The sequence below is a fragment of the Mesoplodon bidens genome (assembly GCF_964165515.1).
Source record: "Mesoplodon bidens genome assembly, chromosome: 9".
Lineage (NCBI taxonomy): Eukaryota > Metazoa > Chordata > Mammalia > Artiodactyla > Ziphiidae > Mesoplodon > Mesoplodon bidens.
The window spans coordinates 50,494,720-50,515,897 of NC_138166.1; the positions used below are offsets into that span (position 1 = coordinate 50,494,720).

Here is a 21,178-nt window from a genome sequence, read left to right on the forward strand (position 1 = left end):
AAGCTTTTATGTTGCTCGTGTGGATCTTTTGACAGCTGCCCTTTCTCTGCTTGGCTGAGCTCCAGTTCTTTAAGTTCAGCTGTGTTGTCTGCTTGGGGTCATTTCAGATGCTTCCACTCAGAGGTGGAGCGCTCAATGACCAGGTAACCCATCCTTACCCACTGGGCTTCCTGTCCCCATTGAGTATCCTGTGGTCATCCAGGTTGGTTTTACATTGTTTTGTTTTGTCTTCCTGGGCAAAGGATGGTATATGCTACACAATCCATTTTTCTTTGGAACACTGAAAAAGGAGATGAGGATCCTAGGTTTCAATCCTACGCCTGTGGCTAAATAACTGTGCAGTCTTGAAAAAGTCATTTAAAACACCGGGTAGAAGATTTACACAGTGCCTGGTACATAGTAAATGCTTTAAAAAAATGTTAGCTATTATTATAATTCATCATTAATTGTTTAACCTTTTTGTTCCTTAACTTCTTTGCCTGAGAAATGAAACTTTAAGGCTTTCTTGTGCTCGAATTCTTTGGTTCCAGTTGTCTGTGACATAGCTCCTTGGTGATTTTCAGAGTTCCATTAGCGTACATGTTTGTGCATGTGAGAGTATGGATGCTTTCATGTGTCTAGAATGGGAAGAAGAGGCTTTTCTTCTCACAGAGCATGCAGTACAGCAACCTTTTGGGATCTATGTGGTTGCCAAGCCCCATCAGGATTCGGGTGGAGTAGGAAGAAAGTGGGAGTTCTAGAACCAAAAATAGCTCTGATCATTGCTCTGTACCATTTTATAGGCATCCTAGTAACTTTTATGATACTTGCAGCCTATAAAACTGATGAAAAGTCCCCCTAAAGAAAAGCATTATATTTTAACACTATTTTCTCATGCTTAACTGCTTAAAACAGTCGGAATAAACCCGGAACGTGAGTTTGTTCTTTCAGTGACTGGAAGCAGCTCCAATAGGCTTCTGTTAGTGCCAGAGTCACTGCTGAGTCAGAACCCAGTGGCTTTAAGGCCTGAAAAACATTTGCTAGTTTTATTGTCTGGGGGCTTCCTGGGTCCAGGGCAGCTGCCACGACGGCTGCTCCTGCCACTGCTGTAAGATGGACGAATTCAGAACCAAACTTGCACATTACTCTCTGCTTCTGGGTGTCACATTCTTTGATCATTCAGTGATGAACTCCCATCTGTTCTTCCCTATCCCTGTTGAATATATTTTGTGTGCATGTGATTGTGAAGAGGGAACTGTGAAAGTCAGGCATACCAGTGACTCTCTTGTTAAAAGTAAGAACAATCTTGACTGAAACCAGCTTGCCAGACACTGACGTCCTTCACCTGCTTTTCCTTGCTGACTCCACCTGGAGTCCACCTCTAACACCGACGTCTTCAATCTTGTTAACACTGCTGGTGCCGCTTAGTACGTGAAGCCAGTGGGATGGACCAGAAGGAACCTTTGACGAACACGTTTGACCTGCTTCCAAGGGAAAGCCATTTCCACTTTTGGCAAAGGCCTAAGATCCCAGGTTGCCAACAGAAAAGAAGCCATAAAGTTTGATATGTTTTGTGCCTTTAGATTTTACTTCTTGGTTTCTGGCATTGTTTCGTTGAAATTATATTCTGTTTTCTCTGCATGTATTCATTGCTTTGGCAGAGAGAGGAGGGACAATGCTGCACCCTAGTGTCACTTCTGAAGTACTTGAAAAATGACTTCGGTCTCAGCCATCGCTGCCATTTATAGGTTTTGTGCTTTGTCAGTCTTTCCAGTACAAATGTCAACTTTTAAGGCTTATATTCAGCTTTGTCCAAATATTGAAATTTGATGCAAGCCCTTTTTAATGGACCTATCAGAATTTCACAACACTCATATATAGGCCATAAACGTTCACACTGGATGTTAAACTGAATATTTTTTAAAAGAAAGCCATATTCACATTCTCTTAAGGGGAAAACTGTTTCTGTGTTTCGGAAGATTTATACTTTCAAAGAACAGTAAGTACTTTGAAAGTGAAACTGAATGCTTTTAGCCTGTGACATTTTAGAGCATTTTTAAGAGCAGAGTCATAGTTAAATGGAAACAAAATACTGGATTTGGAATACGTTTGCTCCAGGCTCTGGGCTGAACTATGTGTGAATTTGGCAGTTCATTTTATTCCTCATCCTCAGTTTCCCCATCTATATAATGGAAATAATAATACCTGACCTACATGTCTCAGGAGGTGGTAGATTTAAGAACACTTTTATAAGTTATTTATATGAACAGGTATGTATATGTATGTATGTATGTATACATCACACATATACATACAGGGACACTGTTTTTCTGAGAGCCTTTGGCATTCAGCTGCCCACATTGCCAGATTTAACTCAATATAAATATATTCAAAACTGCAGATAAAAAAGATTTTAAACTTGTACTAAGAGTTGTTATAATCGATTTCTAGGTGACTGGTGTTAATATGCAAAAATATTGATATAAAAATGGCTAAAAGGCCAAAAATGACTGAAAGGCAATTTTTTAAAGTTATTTAGTAAGCATTCTTCTGTTCTTCCTCTGCCTGTCCCATTCTATCCAAACACACACACTTTTTTTTTAAATAATGTAATGTTTTTGTTTTCCTCTTTTTATTCTTATTCTAGATCTTGCTATTAAACAAATTAGTATGTTGCTCAAGTTGTCATTTCCATTCATCTGTTCCGTAAACATGTCCATGAGTCTGTTTTTATCTACCTCAATAACCTGGCTCTCCCCACATGTCTGACAGAGGTAGGATTACTATGTCTTTCCCCAGACACCCAGTGATAGGTGTCTGCTCTTCTCAGGTGAGGTCTGTTACCTGGGCTCTGTTGAGGTGAGGGAAGGGGAACAAAACCCTACAGAGATCTTGTGACATTTACCACCACGTGTTCCTGCACCCTGGAGGACTTGTTCAGGAGGACATCCCCTGGGTCTTAGTCCTAGCGAGTTCAGGCCAAGAAGACGACAATGCAGGCCAGCACCTTTTCTATCTGTAGTCAAAAGAGTTTGCTCAGTATTTGAATAGTCATATAGTCTGTCCACTAAACAGCCTGTGCTGTTTTTGTATCACTTGATGCTCTCTCTACCTTTCTGATCCCAGGATGGTTTTCAGGGGGAACATAAATGATACTGTTTTTATTAATTGTTTGCTCACTTTGTAATAGCATAAAATAGTTATATAAAATATGTAAATTACATTATGAAATTTGATATTAAATTATAAAATGGTATTGCATAACATAGGACTACCATACCTTTTAGCCTCATTTTTTGGGTCTGGTTCTGATTTATGTAATTACTGTGTGAGGAATTATTCTTTAACCAAAAATGCAACCAAATTTATGTGTAAACAAATCATGTTAGATGAGTATCATAAAGGCATGTCAGTACAGGAGTGTTCGATCAGAGCACGAAAAGCACTCCTGGGCATAAAGGAAAATATGATATGCCCATGCGGGTCTCCTTTGAATATATAGGTCCTGCTCTGTCAGTATTTCAGGGCTTATTGGTAATACAATAGTTTCCAGTTCTGCATGATCTCTTACATTTTGTGTCTTCCGCCAGGGTAATCTCTTATCTCTTCCCAGTGGTTTTTACAGTTCTCCTGTGAGATTACCCTATTGCAGTCCCTGATTACCCTGCCATGATCACCGGATTGCAGTAGGACAGAGGGAAATGGGAGTCCTGCCAGCCATACAAGTGATGAACTCCTGAGGCTCTGTGTCCCCCATGCCTGCCCCTTAGGCTTTACCTTCTTCTAGAATTGGTGGAAAAATAGCTCCAGCACAGCAGCTAATGCTTAGATTCACCTGTGCTTCTTTTGTAGTGTAATTGGACTCCCAGGAGAAGAGGACTGGCCTAGAGATGTTGCCCTCCCCAGGCAGGCTTTTCACTCAAAATCTCCTCAACCAATTGAGAAGTTTGTAACAGATATTGATGAACAAGGCAAAGACCTACTTCTGGTAAGTTCACATGATGCAGAGTTGGTCTGCACTGTGCTCGTGAGAGACTTGCCCTGTCCACACTGGGCACTGGGCACAGTGTCAGTTCATCATCATGTGCCACAACCACACGGGGCAGAGGCCACAGTCTCTCTGCAGCTTTCATTTCCAGCCCTATAGCAGTTAGTGGCTTTTGATTCTGCAATGTCTTCAGGTCCTATAGAAAGAGAAAGAGGGACTTCCCTGGTTAAGAATCTGCAATGGTTAAGAATCCGCCTGCCAATGCAGGGGTTACGGGTTCAAGCCCTGGTCTGGGAGGATCCCACAGGCCGCAGAGCAATGAAGCCCGTGCGCCACAACTCCTGAGCCTGTGCTCTAGAGCCCACGAGCCACAACTGCTGAGCCCGTGCACCACAACTACTGAGCCCGCGTGTTGCAGCTACTGGTGCCCACATGCCTAGAGCCCGTGCACCGCAACAAAGAGTAGCCTGCACTTGCCACAACCAGAGAAAGCCCACATGCAGCAACGAAGACCCAACGCAGCCAATAAATAAATAAATAAATAAATAAATACTGTGTATCAGTAAATGCAGCCAAAATTTGAAAAAAAAAAAAAATGAAAGAGTCTGATCCACACCCTTTCAGTCTGCCATCTTTGAATGTTCTTTTGAATGCAGCCTTAGAATCCTCTGGGTTCGTCTAAACACATGCTTCTTTAGAAGTAAATATTATGTTTCCTTGTTTACACTTTCATGCTACTCTAAGCAGCTTGTTTGGCATTTTAATGTGTCTTTTCTTAAACAGGCACATTTTTAGGAAGATGTTTTTCCAAAGGAGCTGGATAGCAATACTCCTTTTAGCTATTGATTTATTTAATAAGTATTGAACGTGCCCTGACATATAAAATACCTCACTGAAAATAAAGACTTCTGTGCCCTGTTTGAGACTGAAACTCATAATACTTGGCTTTGTACATAATTCTTTGTATTTGGAGACCAAACAATAGGTAGAAGAAAGTACCTATGGGGCTACTCTTGGTGTTTGGAACCCAATGATAGTAATGAGTGTATCCTTTACCAGCTGAATTAACAACCTTTGATATCTAGCCAAGAAAGTGCTCCTAGACTCAGAAGCTTACTCCCATTCTGTCAGTATATTATGAATTTTAGATATAGACCTAAGAGTCTATAGGTCCTAGTAGACATACTATGTATGCTTCAGCTCTGTGTGGACACAGCCATCGATTGGCATGTTTGCAGAGCCAAGGATTTTCCCAGTGAAAGCGCTCACTCCATCTTCAGCTGATGGTGGCTCACTTTCTGATGCTTAGGCAAAAGTTCCCTCCACTGCCAAATTATAGACAAGGACAGCTCTATTCCTCCCCACTGTTGATTTGTAAGACTCACTAGGGTGGCCTGGAAATGGAAAGCCATCCAGAGTGTAAATGCCCTGTCTCTGTCCTGTGCATCACATGCTCTTAGCAACTCTGCTTTTCTCTGCCCTTTTCTCCACCTCATTGCTTCTTTTCAGTCCTACTGTCTGCTCCCCTAACTTTAGCTGGTCCCTTGACTATCAGAACTTCAACTAATTCACAGATCCTTTCAGCTCTAATCCCACTGCTAGCATTTGCCCTGTCACTGTTTCCTATGTCAGATTCCTACAAGGAGGAACCTGGCTGCCATACCTCACCTTTTTTGCCAAACCGTGATAAGGGTTGCTACCTACGGCCAGCCTGCACTTCTGGCCCAATCAGGTATGCCAGGAGACAGTGAGGACCGCGTGTTATAAAATATAGCCACCACAGGATTTCCTTTTCAGCAGGAACTTTGAATGAAATGTTCCTCTTAGTAGAGGATTCTGGACAGACCGTGACAGTGATAAACAACTTTGGTAGTGAAGTAGCCCAGTCCTTCAGCTAACGGAACATCCAAAGGCAACCCAAAAGATCTCCTGGCTCCAACATTATTAGGAATCACCAAGAAGAACTTAAAATGTAAAGATAACAGACAATGCCATGTGTTCATTCAGGGTCCCCCACTAGAGGTGGTGGCTTCCAAAGTCAGACCACACACTAGTGCTAATCTGAAGAAGTAGCAGGAGACAAAAAAGAAAAAGGAGCAAAGAAACCTACCAAAGAGAGAAGGAAGTAGGTAGACGAGGAATGGCAGCAGAGATTAGAAAAAGGAGAGGAATAAAAAGCAGAGCCAGTAACATCATGACCAGGTAAAACTTAAGCATGGAGCATAATATCCACAGGCATGCAGGGAAAGGACAGTCCAAGACCTTAAACCTCAGCAGTCTCTGAAAGCTCTCACTGTTTCAGCCTAGAGGGACACAAGCTAGAACTCTAAAGCAGAGAAGGCAGGCCATTCGGTACAAGAGAGGCAGCTGAGATCCCAAAAAGTAACTGTTGCCGCTATTGAAAATTTTTTACTAAGGAAGAAAAATAAAGAGTATTTTAGAAAGTTGTTTTATTTAAGAAACAGTTAACATTTAAAAGTTTAGCACTTTAAGAGTTATCCTTCATTTTTATCTGAAAAAACAGTTGACTTTATAGAATGCCTCAATCTTTCATGTATGGATGTATTATATATCAACATTTATAAATGCTCTTATGTAGATATGTAAGTAGTGTGCAGTAACAAGACAATTCAGGGGAAGAATTATTTTTAGCGGGCAAAACCTACATATCTTTATAAGTTTTGTCCCCTTCATCATGATTCACTTGGGAGTCTGGGTACTTACTCCAGATATGATGCTCTTGCTGAAAAAAGTTTTGGAGTTCTTGCTATCAAACTGCTTTCAGAGCCTGAGGTACTTTTTTTTTTTTTTTTTGGTCCTTGTATTAGTCTGTTTTCGATGCGTAACAAACACCAAAAAAAGTCTCACTAGCATACAGCAATAAGCCTTTGTTTCTTGCTCACGTGTCTTCACATTGGCAGAGGCAGCTCTTTGAGTCATCTAGAGCAGCTCTGCTTCAGCCGGTGGGTCAAGTACTGGTCTTCTCCACGTGTCTCATTCTGGGGCCCAGGCCCTCGGGCCTTTGGCTCCCCGCAACATGTTTTTCTCATCCTAGAAGGTAGGTGCTCCCATAAGGGCAAGCAGAAACCTACGATGCCCCTGAAGGCCTAGGCTCGGAAGAGATACCCTGCCATTTCTGTCCACATTCCATTGGCCAAAGGAAGTTACGTGGCCAACTTGAATAGAAGAACGAATACTCCTCCCATGGAGAGGGGGAAGGAAAGAAAAGGAATATGTGTTAGAAAATGATCCAGTCCACTGTAGTAGTCAACTCTTGACGAGGTGGTAATTCAAAAGCTCATTTTTTAAGGCAGTTATTTGGCAAGCAAATTATATTTTTTTGCAGAAACAATATTATTGTGCAAGATTTTAAAATTAGTTCTCAAAATAGCCAATTGTTCTACTGAGGTAGAGCAATAATAGGATTCAGCCACCTTTTCTAACAATATTTCTACAGGACGAAATGTATTACAACCTCCAACCTGAGATTCTCACATACCCCCCACCTTAGGCTAAAGATTTCTCCTTTTCTCTACCCTCTTCCCAGCCCTAAGCCATCCGTGTAGTGTGGGAACAGGGCTTCCTCTCAGATAATCCTCTAGGGACATGTCTCTCTATCTTGGACATATCTCCACAGCTTTTTTTTTTTCTTTTTCCTATGTCCTGGGAATTAAACTGGCTGCTTCCTTTTCTAATGCCACTACGTAATTTTTTCCTTCTTGGACTCTGGGAAGAAAAACTCAGGCTCAAGAATTTTGCCCCTGCTTTCCTGTCCTTTGGGAATTCAGCCCTTGTAAAGCTTTTCTCAAGATGTTTATTGCTATTAGAGACAGTAGAACCACTCTACGAACAATCTCCTTCCTCTGCTTGTCGTTTGGGTCTTTGATTTTCAGAAGACGCTATGCGCAGGTTGGTGTCCATGGCCTGGTAGGGAGCTCAGGATAAATAAGATTTCAGGGGACCCAACAGTTCACCGGAAGTTAAATGTAGAATTTGCTGTTTGTATGTGTTTTTCTAGCTCAGTTGCATTCAGCAGAGTTTTAGAGGAGTCCCTAATCCACTCAGGACCTAAGACTGTGAGATACTTAAGTGCAGAAACCCAGATTAAATGGAAGAGGTCTACATAACCATGATAATGTTAAGTCTAGATTACATAGAGGACGGAAATCAAGAGAAATTTCAGATCCCCAGCCCACTTCAGTAGACACTGCATCACAAGGATGGAGAAGCTGGTAAAGCTTCTCTGCTACATGTGAGCTCCTGGGGCAGAGGGTGCAGGGAGACATTGCTCATCGTTAGTGCTTGCCACCTGCTAGGCATGCTGGAGGAGTTGGTAGAAGGAGAGGAGGAGGATTTGAAGAGCGAGATTACCTGGGGTTGAAGTGGAAATGGCTCTGAATTAGGGAAACGTTGTGACTGATTATGTATCAACAGCTTGGGAATGCAGATTGCTGCTCCAGAGTTCACCTTTCCCTCCTTTCACCTTCTACCTGCACTTGAGTCAACGCCTGGAATAGAGTTCAGTGACTTGACTTGAATCTGATGGTCCCCTTGTAGGGCTGCTGCTAGCCCATATGACACCTTGACGTGAATTAGAAGGAAGGCATCTCTTTCTTTGGGTGGCACAGCCCTGGGGCAGTGGATTGGGATAATTCGGGTCTAGGCTTTAGCCCTTACTTGCCTCCTCCACTGGCCCTGGGTTCAGTAATTATCCTTTACACCTGAACAAGGCAACCCCCTTCCATTCCCTGCACATTGATAAAATCAGGGTAAAAAATTAGGGTGAAGATTCCGACTATAGCACTAAGTTTGCTAGCATCAGAAAAATCACTACCCTAACTATAGTTATATGCATGCTGTAATAATAATATGATTGGGTTGGAGAGAAATCCTGGGTGGGTAACAGTCCACAGGCAACCCAAAAGGTGTTGCCTTTTCCTGAGCAGACATATATGAGTTCTGTCTACATTGTATTTAGTGTCCCTTGACGTAGATACTCATTCTCATTATACACACATGTAATACGGGGCAGTGAGTAGATACATAACTATGTGTGGCAGTGAAGAGAGGCATAACTATGTAAGCACATTATTTAAATGGATATGTTTTATGTCAATCTGCTATTCTGTCTCTATCACAGAAGTGCTTGACATTTAATCCAGCCAAAAGAATATCGGCCTACAGTGCCCTGTCTCACCCGTACTTCCACGACCTGGAGAGGTGCAAGGAAAACCTGGATTCCCACCTGCCGCCCAGCCAGAACAGCTCAGAAATGAATACAGCCTGAGCTGCCTTGAGCTGATCATCCGGAGAACCTCCTTGGTAGCTGATGGGTCCCCTGAGTAAGCCCTGCAGAGCTGCTGAGGATCACTGGTTGGAGACCTTCTAGCTGCCGTCTTCTGGATGGGCTCTGCTTCTCTGAGGAAACAGCCTCGTTTACTGTTTTGAAATCAATGCAAGAGTGATTGCAGCTTTATGTTCATTCGTTTGTTTGTTTGTCTGTTTGTTTTAAGAACCTGGAAAAATTCCAGAAGAGAAGCTGCTGACCAATTGTGCTGCCATTTCATTTTTCTGATCTTGAATGCTGCCAGTGTGAAGTGAGCAATCCAGACACAGCTGAGTTATGATGTAATCTCTCTGCAGGTGCTGGAGCCTGATTTGGTACTTTTGAGTGAATGTGTGTGTGGTGCATGTGTGTGCATGTGTGTGTGTGTGATTCTTGATCTCTTAAAAAGTGTTACTTTCTGTAAACAAAAATAATTGAATTTTAAAGGCTCAAAGTGACCGCTAAATAACAGGTGTCTGTTGACTAAAGGTGATTCACCAAAATGGGCTTCTCAGATTTAAAGTTGAGCCTATGTCCTTAGCATTTCTTTTCTGGCCCAAAGCAGTAAATTTGCTAATAGTAAAAGGTTCACTATCTAGGTGACGTTTTATACACACAGCAAAAAGAAAAAAAAATTCTAGTATCTTTTAAGAAACCTGTTTTTTGAAGCACAAATTCAATTTACTTTTCAAAAAGCTCATTTACTCCTTGTAATTTTAACCTGTATAATGTGCTTTATTGTTTCTTTGGGAAAACACCTATAAGCTTTTTCTTAACTTGCTATAGATTTAGAGAGTGTACCTCAACTAGGTAAAATCGTCAAAAAATAATAGAGAAAGCCTTTATTTCCTGGTTTGGAATTTATTTTCTTTTTGGTTTTTGTTTTTATTTTGTTTTGGTTTTGATTTTAGGAATTTGTCAGAAACTGTTTCCTGTTCGGGTTTGGAGGATAGTTCTCTCTGACTAGAGACAGGAATGCCATTTAAGTTTTCCCCCACCTATTACACTGTACTTTTCCTACCGTGCACTGCCTCATTTGCAAAGTATCCATCTTATCTATCCCCCAGCGCATCTAGTATGTATTACTACCCTTACCTAATTAATAACAGATAGCTTAAGCTGTTCTCATGCACCTCCTACTTTCTTTCTTTCAATGAACCTTTCATAAATAGTTTGATTCAGATTTATGGCTTATGGCTCCAATTCCACAATCCTAACAGAGTCCCATATGTTCTCCCTCTACTGCAATCTTCCTGCCTGGCATTTGGCATTCACGGTTGTTACCTAGGCAATGAGTAGAAGACTGGTTCTTCTCAATCACCAGCAAGTAGATTGCTTTAAAGTGTAACTTAGTGTTTTACAGCTTTATAGAATATATTGTCAGTGTAGTATCTGAGGGAATGTCCTTAACTATTTTTTAGAAATACATATTTACTCTATAAAATTACCTATTCTCCGTTGCCAGGCTGTGCTTGTTTCTAGTGCCTTATGCACATGCCCACTCTCTGCAGAGCCAGCCTGACCTGGGCATTGTGAACAGCTTTACTTTTCCTCTTGCCATTTCCTCTACAGTACTTTATATTCCATACCATCTCTGCCTTCTGTGTGGTTAGTGCTCAGTCGGCTCTAGTAACCAGAAGACACAGAGATGAAGTATCTTTTGGTAAGTTTAGCTAATTTCGCTTCCTGATTCATGTTTTACGAGCATGCAACAGTTAGACTGTGTTTAGAGTTAGGGTTTTCAAAGAATGGACATTGCTTCCCTCAGAAGAAAATGTGCCAGATGATGTTTATGCATAATCAGGCCTTTCTGAGTTCTCCACAGCTTAATATTGTATACAACTATCTTTATATATATATATATATATATATATATATATATATGTATGTGTGTATATATATATATATATATATATATAGTTTAACATTGTTCTAATTCAGTAACTTCAAGAGAAGGAAAATTTTTCTGAAGCAAGATATGAGTGAGAAGATGGGCCATAAGAATGTTTTATACTTTCTTCCTTGTGACAACATCGATTATGTTTTGTCTTCTCTGTAAATGCTTGAGATATAATGGATCCAGAGCATTCAGGTCAAGCATACTTGTGGTCCCCCTGGATAAATGAGTTCTGCCTTTCCTTCAATCGGGGGTCAAAACACAAAGACCAGGGGCCTAGAAATTGAATTTTAAAACTCACTGAACTAATCCATCATGAGCTTTTCAGTTAGTATCCATGGTTAGAGTGAACATAACTTGGGTTTTTGCTTTTTCAAAAGTTTTTCATAAGTTCACTCAAGAAAAATGCAGCTGTTCTAAACTGGAATTTTTCAGCATTCTTCAGCATTTTAAACATGTAGAGAGTTCAACTTTTATTTCTAACATATGCTCCTGATTCGTTTCTTGGTAGTGTTTATAAAGCAAACTTAAAGCACAAACATTTTGACATTAGATACTTGCCAGATTCCCCTCTGAGAGGCAGAAGGAGAGGGCTTTTCAGCCTCTCTGAACTTGTTAAAGAGTCTGTCCCCAGCTCTTCCATCCGGGTGGTTGTTGCACTTGAGTGATTACTCTCGTTTTATGTCTTTTACATCCGCCTCACCACTTCTGAAATCCAGATCCCACACAAGCACCCTTTGCCATTAGGGCACTTTGAAGCACAGAGCAGAATACAAGCTTACTGAATACGGCTTATTCTTCTGCTGCATATGGTTTCAAACATGTTTGCGAAAAGCTAGGCAGTGGTTAGCAGAAAAGGTCATATTGCCCCAGGGCTATACTGAAGCAGCTTATAGCAGTAAGAAACAGGATGATAGACTTGAACTCACATTTGAATTTCTTACTAGGACTGGGGCAAGAATATGCCTGATAGTTTCTATATGATATTTAGTTCTAGCGGCCCAAGCTCTGGGAACTGCTGTGCTGGGGTGGAGTTGTAACAACCTGCATTTAAAGAGTCCATTTAGGCATCATAAGCTATCACGTGGCAAAGCTAATAAGGCCCTAACCTTATAACCTTAAAAACAATCCCTGAGAGCTTGTCAGAACCCAGTGTGTTGGAGCCTCCCACTTTGTCTCTCCTTTGAAGTAGATGGGAACTCAAGGAGCAGAGAACCTGTTTCGGAAGAAAGCTCCGGGCCATTTCTGCCCCCTGTGTTCTCATGATTTTCTCTCAGGAAACACACACTTTGAATGGCAGACTTTTCATTTTGCCCCAGGTGACATACTAAAAATAGTTCAAAATGTTCACCTAAGACCAGAATCTCAGCCTTTTAGTTTTAGTTAAAAATGAAAATTTTAGAATGCACAGGATGTTAATATCTTAAATAAAACATGTACCTTTTAATAGAGAAACTTATGGTCTGACTCCAGAATGTGATACTCTCCATCCTGATGGGAAAAAACTTAAATATTACCAAACTTTTGAATCTTAAATTATGTATGTAAATTGCATTTTTAACTAACTATAGCTGCTTCTCTTAAAAGTGGTACCTATAAAAGTCAGTAATGGCAATTCTCACTCCTTAATGGAAATTAAATCATGTAAGCTTTCTCATATCATAAACATATTAAAATTCTTCTCTCTAAAGAATTGCTTCTTTTTTTAAGTGACAACTTTACTGTAATTTTTATGATATGCACATGAGAGTGTCTCCCATTTTCCAAAAACAGGCCTGTGTTGCATAGGTGGGTCTAGGAAAGAATAATGTTAAAAGTAAGCCACTGTAATTACTTAATTGTGTTAGTAGAGTTTCTTGGAAAGAAAATATTGAAATATGATAAATTCCTAGATATTGATAGAATTCAAAAGAATGCATAAAGACATAAAATGATGTCTTTATTTTATAAAAAATAAAGATGTGATATGATTTCTAAATCTTTAAAAACCATAAGACACTAGGCAATGGATAGAGGAAATTCTGGAGAAAATGAAGGTATTCAAAGAAGGATAGTTTCAAAGTTATGTATATTTTGAAGGGTATATATTTTATTAACATGTATTGCAAGAATTTATATTCAAGTCACCTGGCAACTATGAACTTGATATGGGCAAAAACAAATTTTATGGAAAAGTCACTCCAAACAGTTACCATTTCAAAGGTTGAGCTAATCATACTAAACCATCCCTATTCCTTCCTCATTTCATGGAAGGAAGCAGCCATGTGAAGCTACACTTGTTATGCAAGCCTAAAAATGTTTGTTGTAAAAAAATAAATAAATTTTTTAAAGGTGTGTTTCCTATGCCACCAGGATTTTTGAAAACTTGTGAAACCCAAACCATTTATCATGTGCATTCAGTACATTCAGATGTATGATTAGGAAGATAATTACTTGTTCCTTCCCCACAGTGGAAAAACTTCTCAAGGCTACCAAAAACCTGTCAAGCAATGTAAGTCCTCAGATAATTAGTAGTGGTGTTTTCCTCAAAAGCATAAGAAAATAGCATTTTCATTTTTTATCAATGCAATTTTCAACCTGGTTTTGTTACATATCTATATCTCAAGCATTTCTAACTTGTACTTTTTCAGAAAATAAACCAAAAATATTCCTTTGGCCTTTTCCATCTTCTGACCTTTGTTAACAACAAAAGATGGAGAAAGAGGAGGGGTCTGATTTTTACATGTTTTCCGATTAGTTGTTTGTTTTTTTTAATGAAGTGCAAACCAGCTTTTCAAAGTGTTTTCTATTTCTTAGCATTCCCAGGGAGTTAATTTAGATAAATGAATGGACTTCCATCAACATATTTATGTTTCCTTGATACTGGTGCTCTGGCCTTGAAGAAGAAAACAAGACTCTCCTGAAAATAAATACAGGTTTTTTCCAAGCATCTGTTTAAATACTATTACAGCAATTTGAACTTAATATGGTAGGAAAGGGAGGCGGTTTTTCTTTCAAATGTCTGTTTTAAAATTAACACTGTCCTAAGGGATGAACTTTCTTGTTTTATTCTAGTATATTCCACAAGGTGGCACTTTGAAGGGGGGTGTGGAATCTGAGCGAGGCTTCTACCTTTATTTTTCTGCACACATTTAACTCTTGCCTAGCGCTTGTTTTTCAGGATGATTAATAATCTTCACAGTGTTCTGTAACTCAGATATTTTAGTTGTTAGCTAAGTTCTGAACGATTGTCTGCAAGTAAATTGTTCTTGAGGATGAATAATACGCACATTTTGATTATTTTAGTGTATAAAGAGAGCCTAGTCATTCATTTGGTCAGGAAACATTTTTTGAGGTAACTAATTACCTCACTTTTCTAGGTGCAAAGTTACAAAGGTGGACATGCTTATTACTCAAAAGGCAACACTCATCTGTGAAGAGGATAGTTTTGTTAGGAGTGTAAAACTCCTACAGAGGCCCTAGGCAAAATGCCCATATCCCCTGTCAGCTGCTTTCACATTCCCTACCATGGTGGCTGTTAGACGATTAAATTTAAAAATACTAATTAAAAAAATCAGATGCAGAAATTAAGTAACGCATCAGTTACTATATAGACAAAACTATTTTTTCAAAGAATTGCTATGCTGAAACAGAGCCCTAAAATACTAAAAGACCTGGTAATTTTTACACTTGTATAGTCACAAGTGTAAATTCACAAGAAATTGTAATTTTTAAAAATTTTCAGTAAGCATATGAGCTAATAACTTAGGAGTATATCTACATAAGTGTTTGATTTCTCCACTTGTGAAGTTCTTTGGCAACTTTATTATAAATATATATGTACATACACTTTTTTCATACACTTTTGTTTTAATTCACAGATCCGCTCAGAGACCCTTATCCGCCACATGATTTTAGTTAATTTTAGAAGTCATTTTCTTTAACAGTGTCACTGAAATTTAGGAGGAAGGAAATTATATTATTTTTTCAGAATTTCCTTAGCACAACCCAACGGAAGGCAGTTTATTCCTTCTGAGTGGCAGAAACTCCTTAGTGCCTGCTTCACTTTCCTCCGGAGTAGCCAGCGGGCAAGTCTCAGTAATTCATACTGAATCAAAATACCGCACACACTAGGGGCTGTCAAATCTTCGGCCTCATCCCTCTGCTTAAAATCCCACTGAAGTATTTAGATTCCAGTTTAAGCCCCTAAGTGGAAGGCCGAATTCAAACCTCGAGTTTGTTATCAGTTGGGCCAGTCTGAACTCTTATCCGCGCGCGTTCAAAATTTCCCTCCCACCGAAAGCCTTCCGGGTGCGTGGCGCCGTCGCCCCGCCCCTTTGGCTGTAGAGTGGCAGTGGGCGGAGCTGGCTGGGACCCGCCCGCCGCTCACCTGTTAGTGCCTGAAATGATGTACAGACCCGGCGGGATACTGTCCGAGGTCCATGTGCCCTGCTGCTGTCTCGGAGGCATCTGTTCTGCAGTCTTAGGAAGTAAAATATCCCTAGAAGCAAACAGGTGTCATCTGTGCGTAAATAAGTACAACACAATTCTCCGAGAGTTCGGGTATAAAGAGATGCTGCTCTGTATGAAGCTATCTACCAGGCATCTCTCAAGCTCTAAGCTCAGATTTTTTTTTTTAAGAGAAGATGTATAATTACAGGAAAGATTTTTTATTTTTTTATTTTCTATCATTCTACATATATGATGGCAAAAGATATGCCTGGAAAAGTTTTGTTTGGAAAATCTGTTTATTTTCTGCTTCATCCTCAGTTGGCAAAGGCTCCTAACTCTTTACTTTCTAATTTCTTTCTCTTTTTTTCTTCGTCAAGTAGTTAAAGATATGTGAGCAAATTATCTCATGTGGGAGGGAGACTTTCCTGTTTAGAGGAACCTTTTGTGTGAATTGTTCTGTCAAACAAATAATCAACCCCTTCTCTATTTAAGGAGTTTGGACTGTCAAATGTAGGTTTTCTTAAAGGGGACACATAACTGTACATAACGCTATAAAGAACTATGACTGTAGCACTAATCAGCAAGCATAAAGCCACAAGTTATATCGTTTCTGACTCTCTGTGGTTTCTAGCCAAATCCGTTGAAGTGCTTAGGTTACAGTCCTGAAGAGACCTTTCGTACCCTTACTTGAAAGTTTCTAATCTTAAGTTTTATGAAATGCAATAATATGTATTAGCTAGCAATATTTCTGTGATCACCAGCAACTCCAAATTTGACCTTGAAGTCTCTGGATAATGAAAATAGATCCCAGCAGTAATACACTTCTTGAACACCCCCCCCACCAAGTGTATTATATATCTTTCTTATTTTGATCCTGTGTTTGCAACAAATGTATACGGGAATATTTTAGTTCCTTACTTTGTATTCATTTATTTTCCTATGACCAGTAATATACTAGTTAGTACATGGAATCAGTAGCATCAGCTACTCCTAGCATCAGCACTTAACAAGGTGGGAAATTTCTATTTCAAGTTGTTCTACATTTGCATAAATTATTTCTATTATTGTTCATGTATATTATTTATTTCTCAGTCACACTAGTCCTGTGAAAGTGCAACAGAAGGCAGACCACATTAGGATTTGCATTAAATGCTCATTATCATGATCTTGATGGAACTAAGGAAATTAAAATTAGACTAAGCCCCCAAATAAGATGCATGCATTTTAATATGATTAGTAGAATTTAAGTCTAGAGAGATAGTATATTTGTGTCTAGGTGTTTTATCATTATGTAAAGGAATTAAAGCAAAGGACTTTGTAGTTGTTCTTTTGTCAAGTATGCATATACTATAGTGTGAAATACAGCAAAACTTAAAACTGCAGGTAGCAAAGCATCAAATACTGCCTTAATTTAGGAACTCTGCCAGGTGGCCCTCAGAATAGATGCCAGGCAGAGACAGGCGCCTGGGTGGCGCCTCCTCTTATCTGGCCCGGAAAAGAAGCTTCCCCCACACCATCTAGTACCCTTGTAGGTGGTGTGACCTGTAGTGGGAACAGGTAGCACTGTTGAAAGGAGAGCAGTGTGAGAGGTTTCTGTAGAAGCAGACCTGTCAGCATGTGCCTTGAGGCTTCCAGAACATGCCAGATGGAGAAGTCCAAGTTTCCGTGCTTCAAGCAACTTGGTTTTGTAGAGAAGCAATCCAGTCTGGTAATTAAAACAAGGATTGCCTATACGGTAGTCAACAATGGGGTTTTAACAACCAACAGTCCCCAACACCTCAAAAGCTTGTTGCATTTCTGGTATTTTAAGTTTTGATCTGAAGGTTAAAGGGCAAGTGTGTTGTAGAGAAGAGCAGTGTGTGGCAAGAAAAGCACAATGTCGGTTCCCGTAGAGTGCAGATTAGAACTAGAGGGTTTTATAGGCTTCTCATTTCTGAGATGTGTAAAAGCACGTTTTCACTGTAAAATGTATTAATGTTTCTGCATTCCTATAGGGCCTAGTTAAAACTTTATTCTAGATTTCAGCAAGGGTGTCACAGCCAGTGAGCTATTTTTTTGCTTTTTTTTTTTTTTTTACTTATTTTTATAGTAGAAGATATTTTAAAAGTAGAGGAAAATCTTAATTTGGACATTCGACTTGTTGGTTTCTGTGTTTGAAATCACGGTTCTGGAGATGTAGAGATTGTGCATGTGCATGTCAGATACTAATCTAGGCTGTGTGAACCAGCCCAGGATAACTGATACTCCGCCAGCCTCTGCATCCTTTCCTCCCTTCCTCTGAAGTGCTCCCTACCCCCTCCCTGGACTGTCCACGTGCTGCTCTCCATCCTCCTCTGCTGTACTTTGGGGTCAGGGACATGATGAGAGATGCTTTAGGCATCCCAGGTATGCCTGTCCAGGCTTGGCCACCACCCCTACTTGACCTCTGGCTGGCCACAGTCATGAAGAGAAGGTTCCTGGTGCTGAGCACAGAGCATGGTCAAGACACCAATCACAAATGCCCTCTAGCATCTTCGTATATGTCTTGATTTTTAAACCAAGTCGTGCTACAGAGCATTCTGTTTTGGCTGTGGTGCAAAGAAAAAGACTAACCAAGAATATAAACCACATTCCAGGCTGCTGTTTTCTATCCATCTACAGGCTATACTTTTACTGTATTTCTTCATACTTGAAATTCATTCTGCTATTTTAATATCAGGGTACAGACTTAAAAGGGTGCATGTTCCTTAAAGGTGCAAAATTACTCTCATTCCGTTTGCTTATATTGCTACAGAATGCTCTGTTTTGGTGCTTTGGGTTCAGCAGGTCAAAGAAGCAGTGTGGAAATTCACTGCCTGGAACACAGTCTTACAAGAATGCTGGCAGATGGCTTGGTGTTAGATATTGCTTCTGCTTTTTTCTCTGTACACAAGATTGAGAGTTACCACACTGGTCTGTCAGGTTCACCTGGGTATCCTTCCTCACAGGGTCCATAAACCCTGTGCTCTCCCCAAGTGTGGGTGTGATGCCGCTCTCTGAAAGCAGGGATCTTCCTACATATCCGGATCATTTACCCCTCAAAGAAAAATGACCTCGTGTGCAGACAGGAGGAAAATGGGAAGAGCCGTCTCACTCTAGCGATCATCCATGTAGAAAGCCCTCCTGAGGCCAAAAAAAAAAAAGAAAGAAAAAAAAAAGAAAAGAAAGAAAAGGAAAAAAAAAGAAAGAAAGCTGACCTGTAAAGTTACCCTCCTCCTAGGGTCCTGAGCTGAGTGATCTTGCTTCCTTACTTTTAGGTAGATGAAAATATAGGTCAGTTTACCTAGGCTCTTCCCACCTGAAGAGAAAAATAGAAAAGTAGGTATTTGTGTCATGTGAAATATGTAATCCAAGGACCATCAAAACTTACATTAAATACCCCATTGCTAGCAATCAGTTTTACGAATTAGCTCAAGTAAGTGATGCATGATGACCTGGGGTTTCTGAGGGCAAAGGTAGCTCTTCTAGCATGCACCTTACTCTTAAGACTTGTTTGGAGAGGGAGAACTACCAGTGGTGACTGTGACAATGGAAAAGGTAACGTGTCAGAAAATTCAGAGGGTTATAGGTCAAGAATCCTTTGGAAACTGGATGTCTTACTGGGTGCTAGGATGCAAATTTAGGTGTTTATTGTCAGATAATGGAATTCATTGTTTTTTAAGAATTGGTGTTGAAATGTCATTGTCCAGTTCATTGTTTTCACTTATGCACAAGCTAAATTGAAGCAAAAAGAGAAAATGGTTTGTGTATTTGTCATACCTTTTGTACTTCTTACAATAAAACTGTTGGTAGCAAATAAAAATAATAAAAACAGCAATTTTAACCTGTTTTCTTGGAGATGAATTACTATTCTAGCTATTTTTCTTTTTACTTTAAAATGTAATTGCAGTGAGTAAAGTAATGTATAATTAAATAGCAAGTTTTAGCAGAATATGTTTCAAATTCTTCTTTTAAGAGACTCCTTTTCAGGCTTCAGATGTTTAAAAAAAGTAGCAGCTCACTGAACTTAAAAGTTCCATAACAAGTACTTAGTAAGCTCTTAATAGTTGACTGTGGTAAACACTGAAGACCCAAAACATGAATAAGGCACAGGCAGTCCTTTCTGAAGCTTACAGACTGAGACTGTGGAAAAGGTTTGTGTAACCAATTGCCGATAACCTGGGAAGGAAAAGAGATTTCACATTGGAAATGATGCTTGAATGGATTCAAAAACAAAAGTTAATGCTGGCCAGTCACAGAAGGAGAAATACTTTGTGTGTGCAATGGTCTGCAATTATGAAATAGCAGACAGGAAAGGGCAGGAAGATTGGTGAGGCCACACCTGGGGCAGTGGCTTTCCAACATTTGGATCATAACCTATAGAAAGAAATATAATCCAACACCGTGGCTGGTGCACACAGACACACATGGAGACATATATCAGAAACTTACATTCCACAAAATGATGCTGTGCGCCCCACACGTTTTCTTTTTTTATTTTATTATCCTCCACACTTTGAAAATACGGGTGGCAAGCCACGAAATTCATTTCACAACCCCACCAACAGGCCATGACTTAATGTTTTAAAACAATTAGTAAGGGGCAGAGGGGTGGTGAAGGAGGAGGTGAGGTCCAGAAGTGCTTAATATACCATATAAAGGAGTTTGGAGCCACTGAGGGATTTTAAAGAGAGAGATCATTTCTGTTAATGTGTGCCTATTTTTGTTCGACTTATATACTAGATGAAAGTGATAGACGAAGCAGCTCCTGAGGTGCTACAGGCAAACCAAAAGTGGGACTGTAGTTGCTGTCTGATATTTATATTCCCATCTTTGTGTACAGTATCAGGTATTTTAACATTAGTCCTCCAGAATTCCTTGGGAGCTCTCATTAGGACTTGCCTTAATTTTTTTTTAACAGGCCCCAAATTGCATCTAAATTTGTAAAATCTACACAATATTCAGAAGGGATGATACAGAGTCAGGAATTTGATCTTTATTAAGTAAGTGAAAGTTTGTAGTTTATTAAGAGGTCAGTCATAACTACCTGTTTCTACAAACCACAGGTATTTACAGCCAGGTTTGGCGGGACCATTTTTTTCAAAGTGGTTTATAAAAGACCTTAAGCTAGTTAGTTATCTCTAGTTATCTCTGCTATACTCGCTTAGAACCTCAGTCCATTGAAAGCCCAGTAGGCCTTTGCCACTGATTTTGCCCTCTGGAGTGTGAGCCCAATTTGCACCTCCCTGTTCTCTAGCGAAGAACTCCTCGTGGATGGTGATGGTCATATTTGTTCCGCATATGCCATTTTTCTGGACATAACAGATGAAACAACCAGAGCATCCCATGGGATGTGGAGCCAAGCAAATGACTGTGTGTTGCTCTCGTACACGTCTGGAGCTGCTACTGCCTGTACATTCCAAGCTACGCGTGGCCACATTTCTAGATTCCAGAGATACAGCAGTGAACAAGATAAATAAGGTGCTTGATCTCATGGAGCTAACATTTTAGTGGGGGAGACAGAAAATAAATAAAAAAGTGTATAAGTACATTATGCTTA

General features: G+C 39.9%; 1 protein-coding gene across 5 annotated transcripts in view; it reads left to right on the forward strand.

Annotated features, from left to right (window-relative positions):
* CDK6 (cyclin dependent kinase 6) overlaps window positions 1–19,467 on the forward strand; it is a 237,006-nt gene extending 217,539 nt beyond the window's left edge. For all 5 annotated transcript variants that reach the window (XM_081243507.1, XM_081243509.1, XM_081243510.1 and 2 more), the window contains exons 7-8: window positions 3,832–3,967; window positions 9,108–19,467. In XM_081243507.1, coding sequence (XP_081099633.1) covers window positions 3,832–3,967; window positions 9,108–9,254 — 283 coding nt within the window. In that variant the 3' untranslated portion in view covers window positions 9,255–19,467. The remainder of the gene's footprint in view (window positions 1–3,831; window positions 3,968–9,107) is intronic.
* The last annotated feature ends 1,711 nt before the right edge of the window (window positions 19,468–21,178 follow it).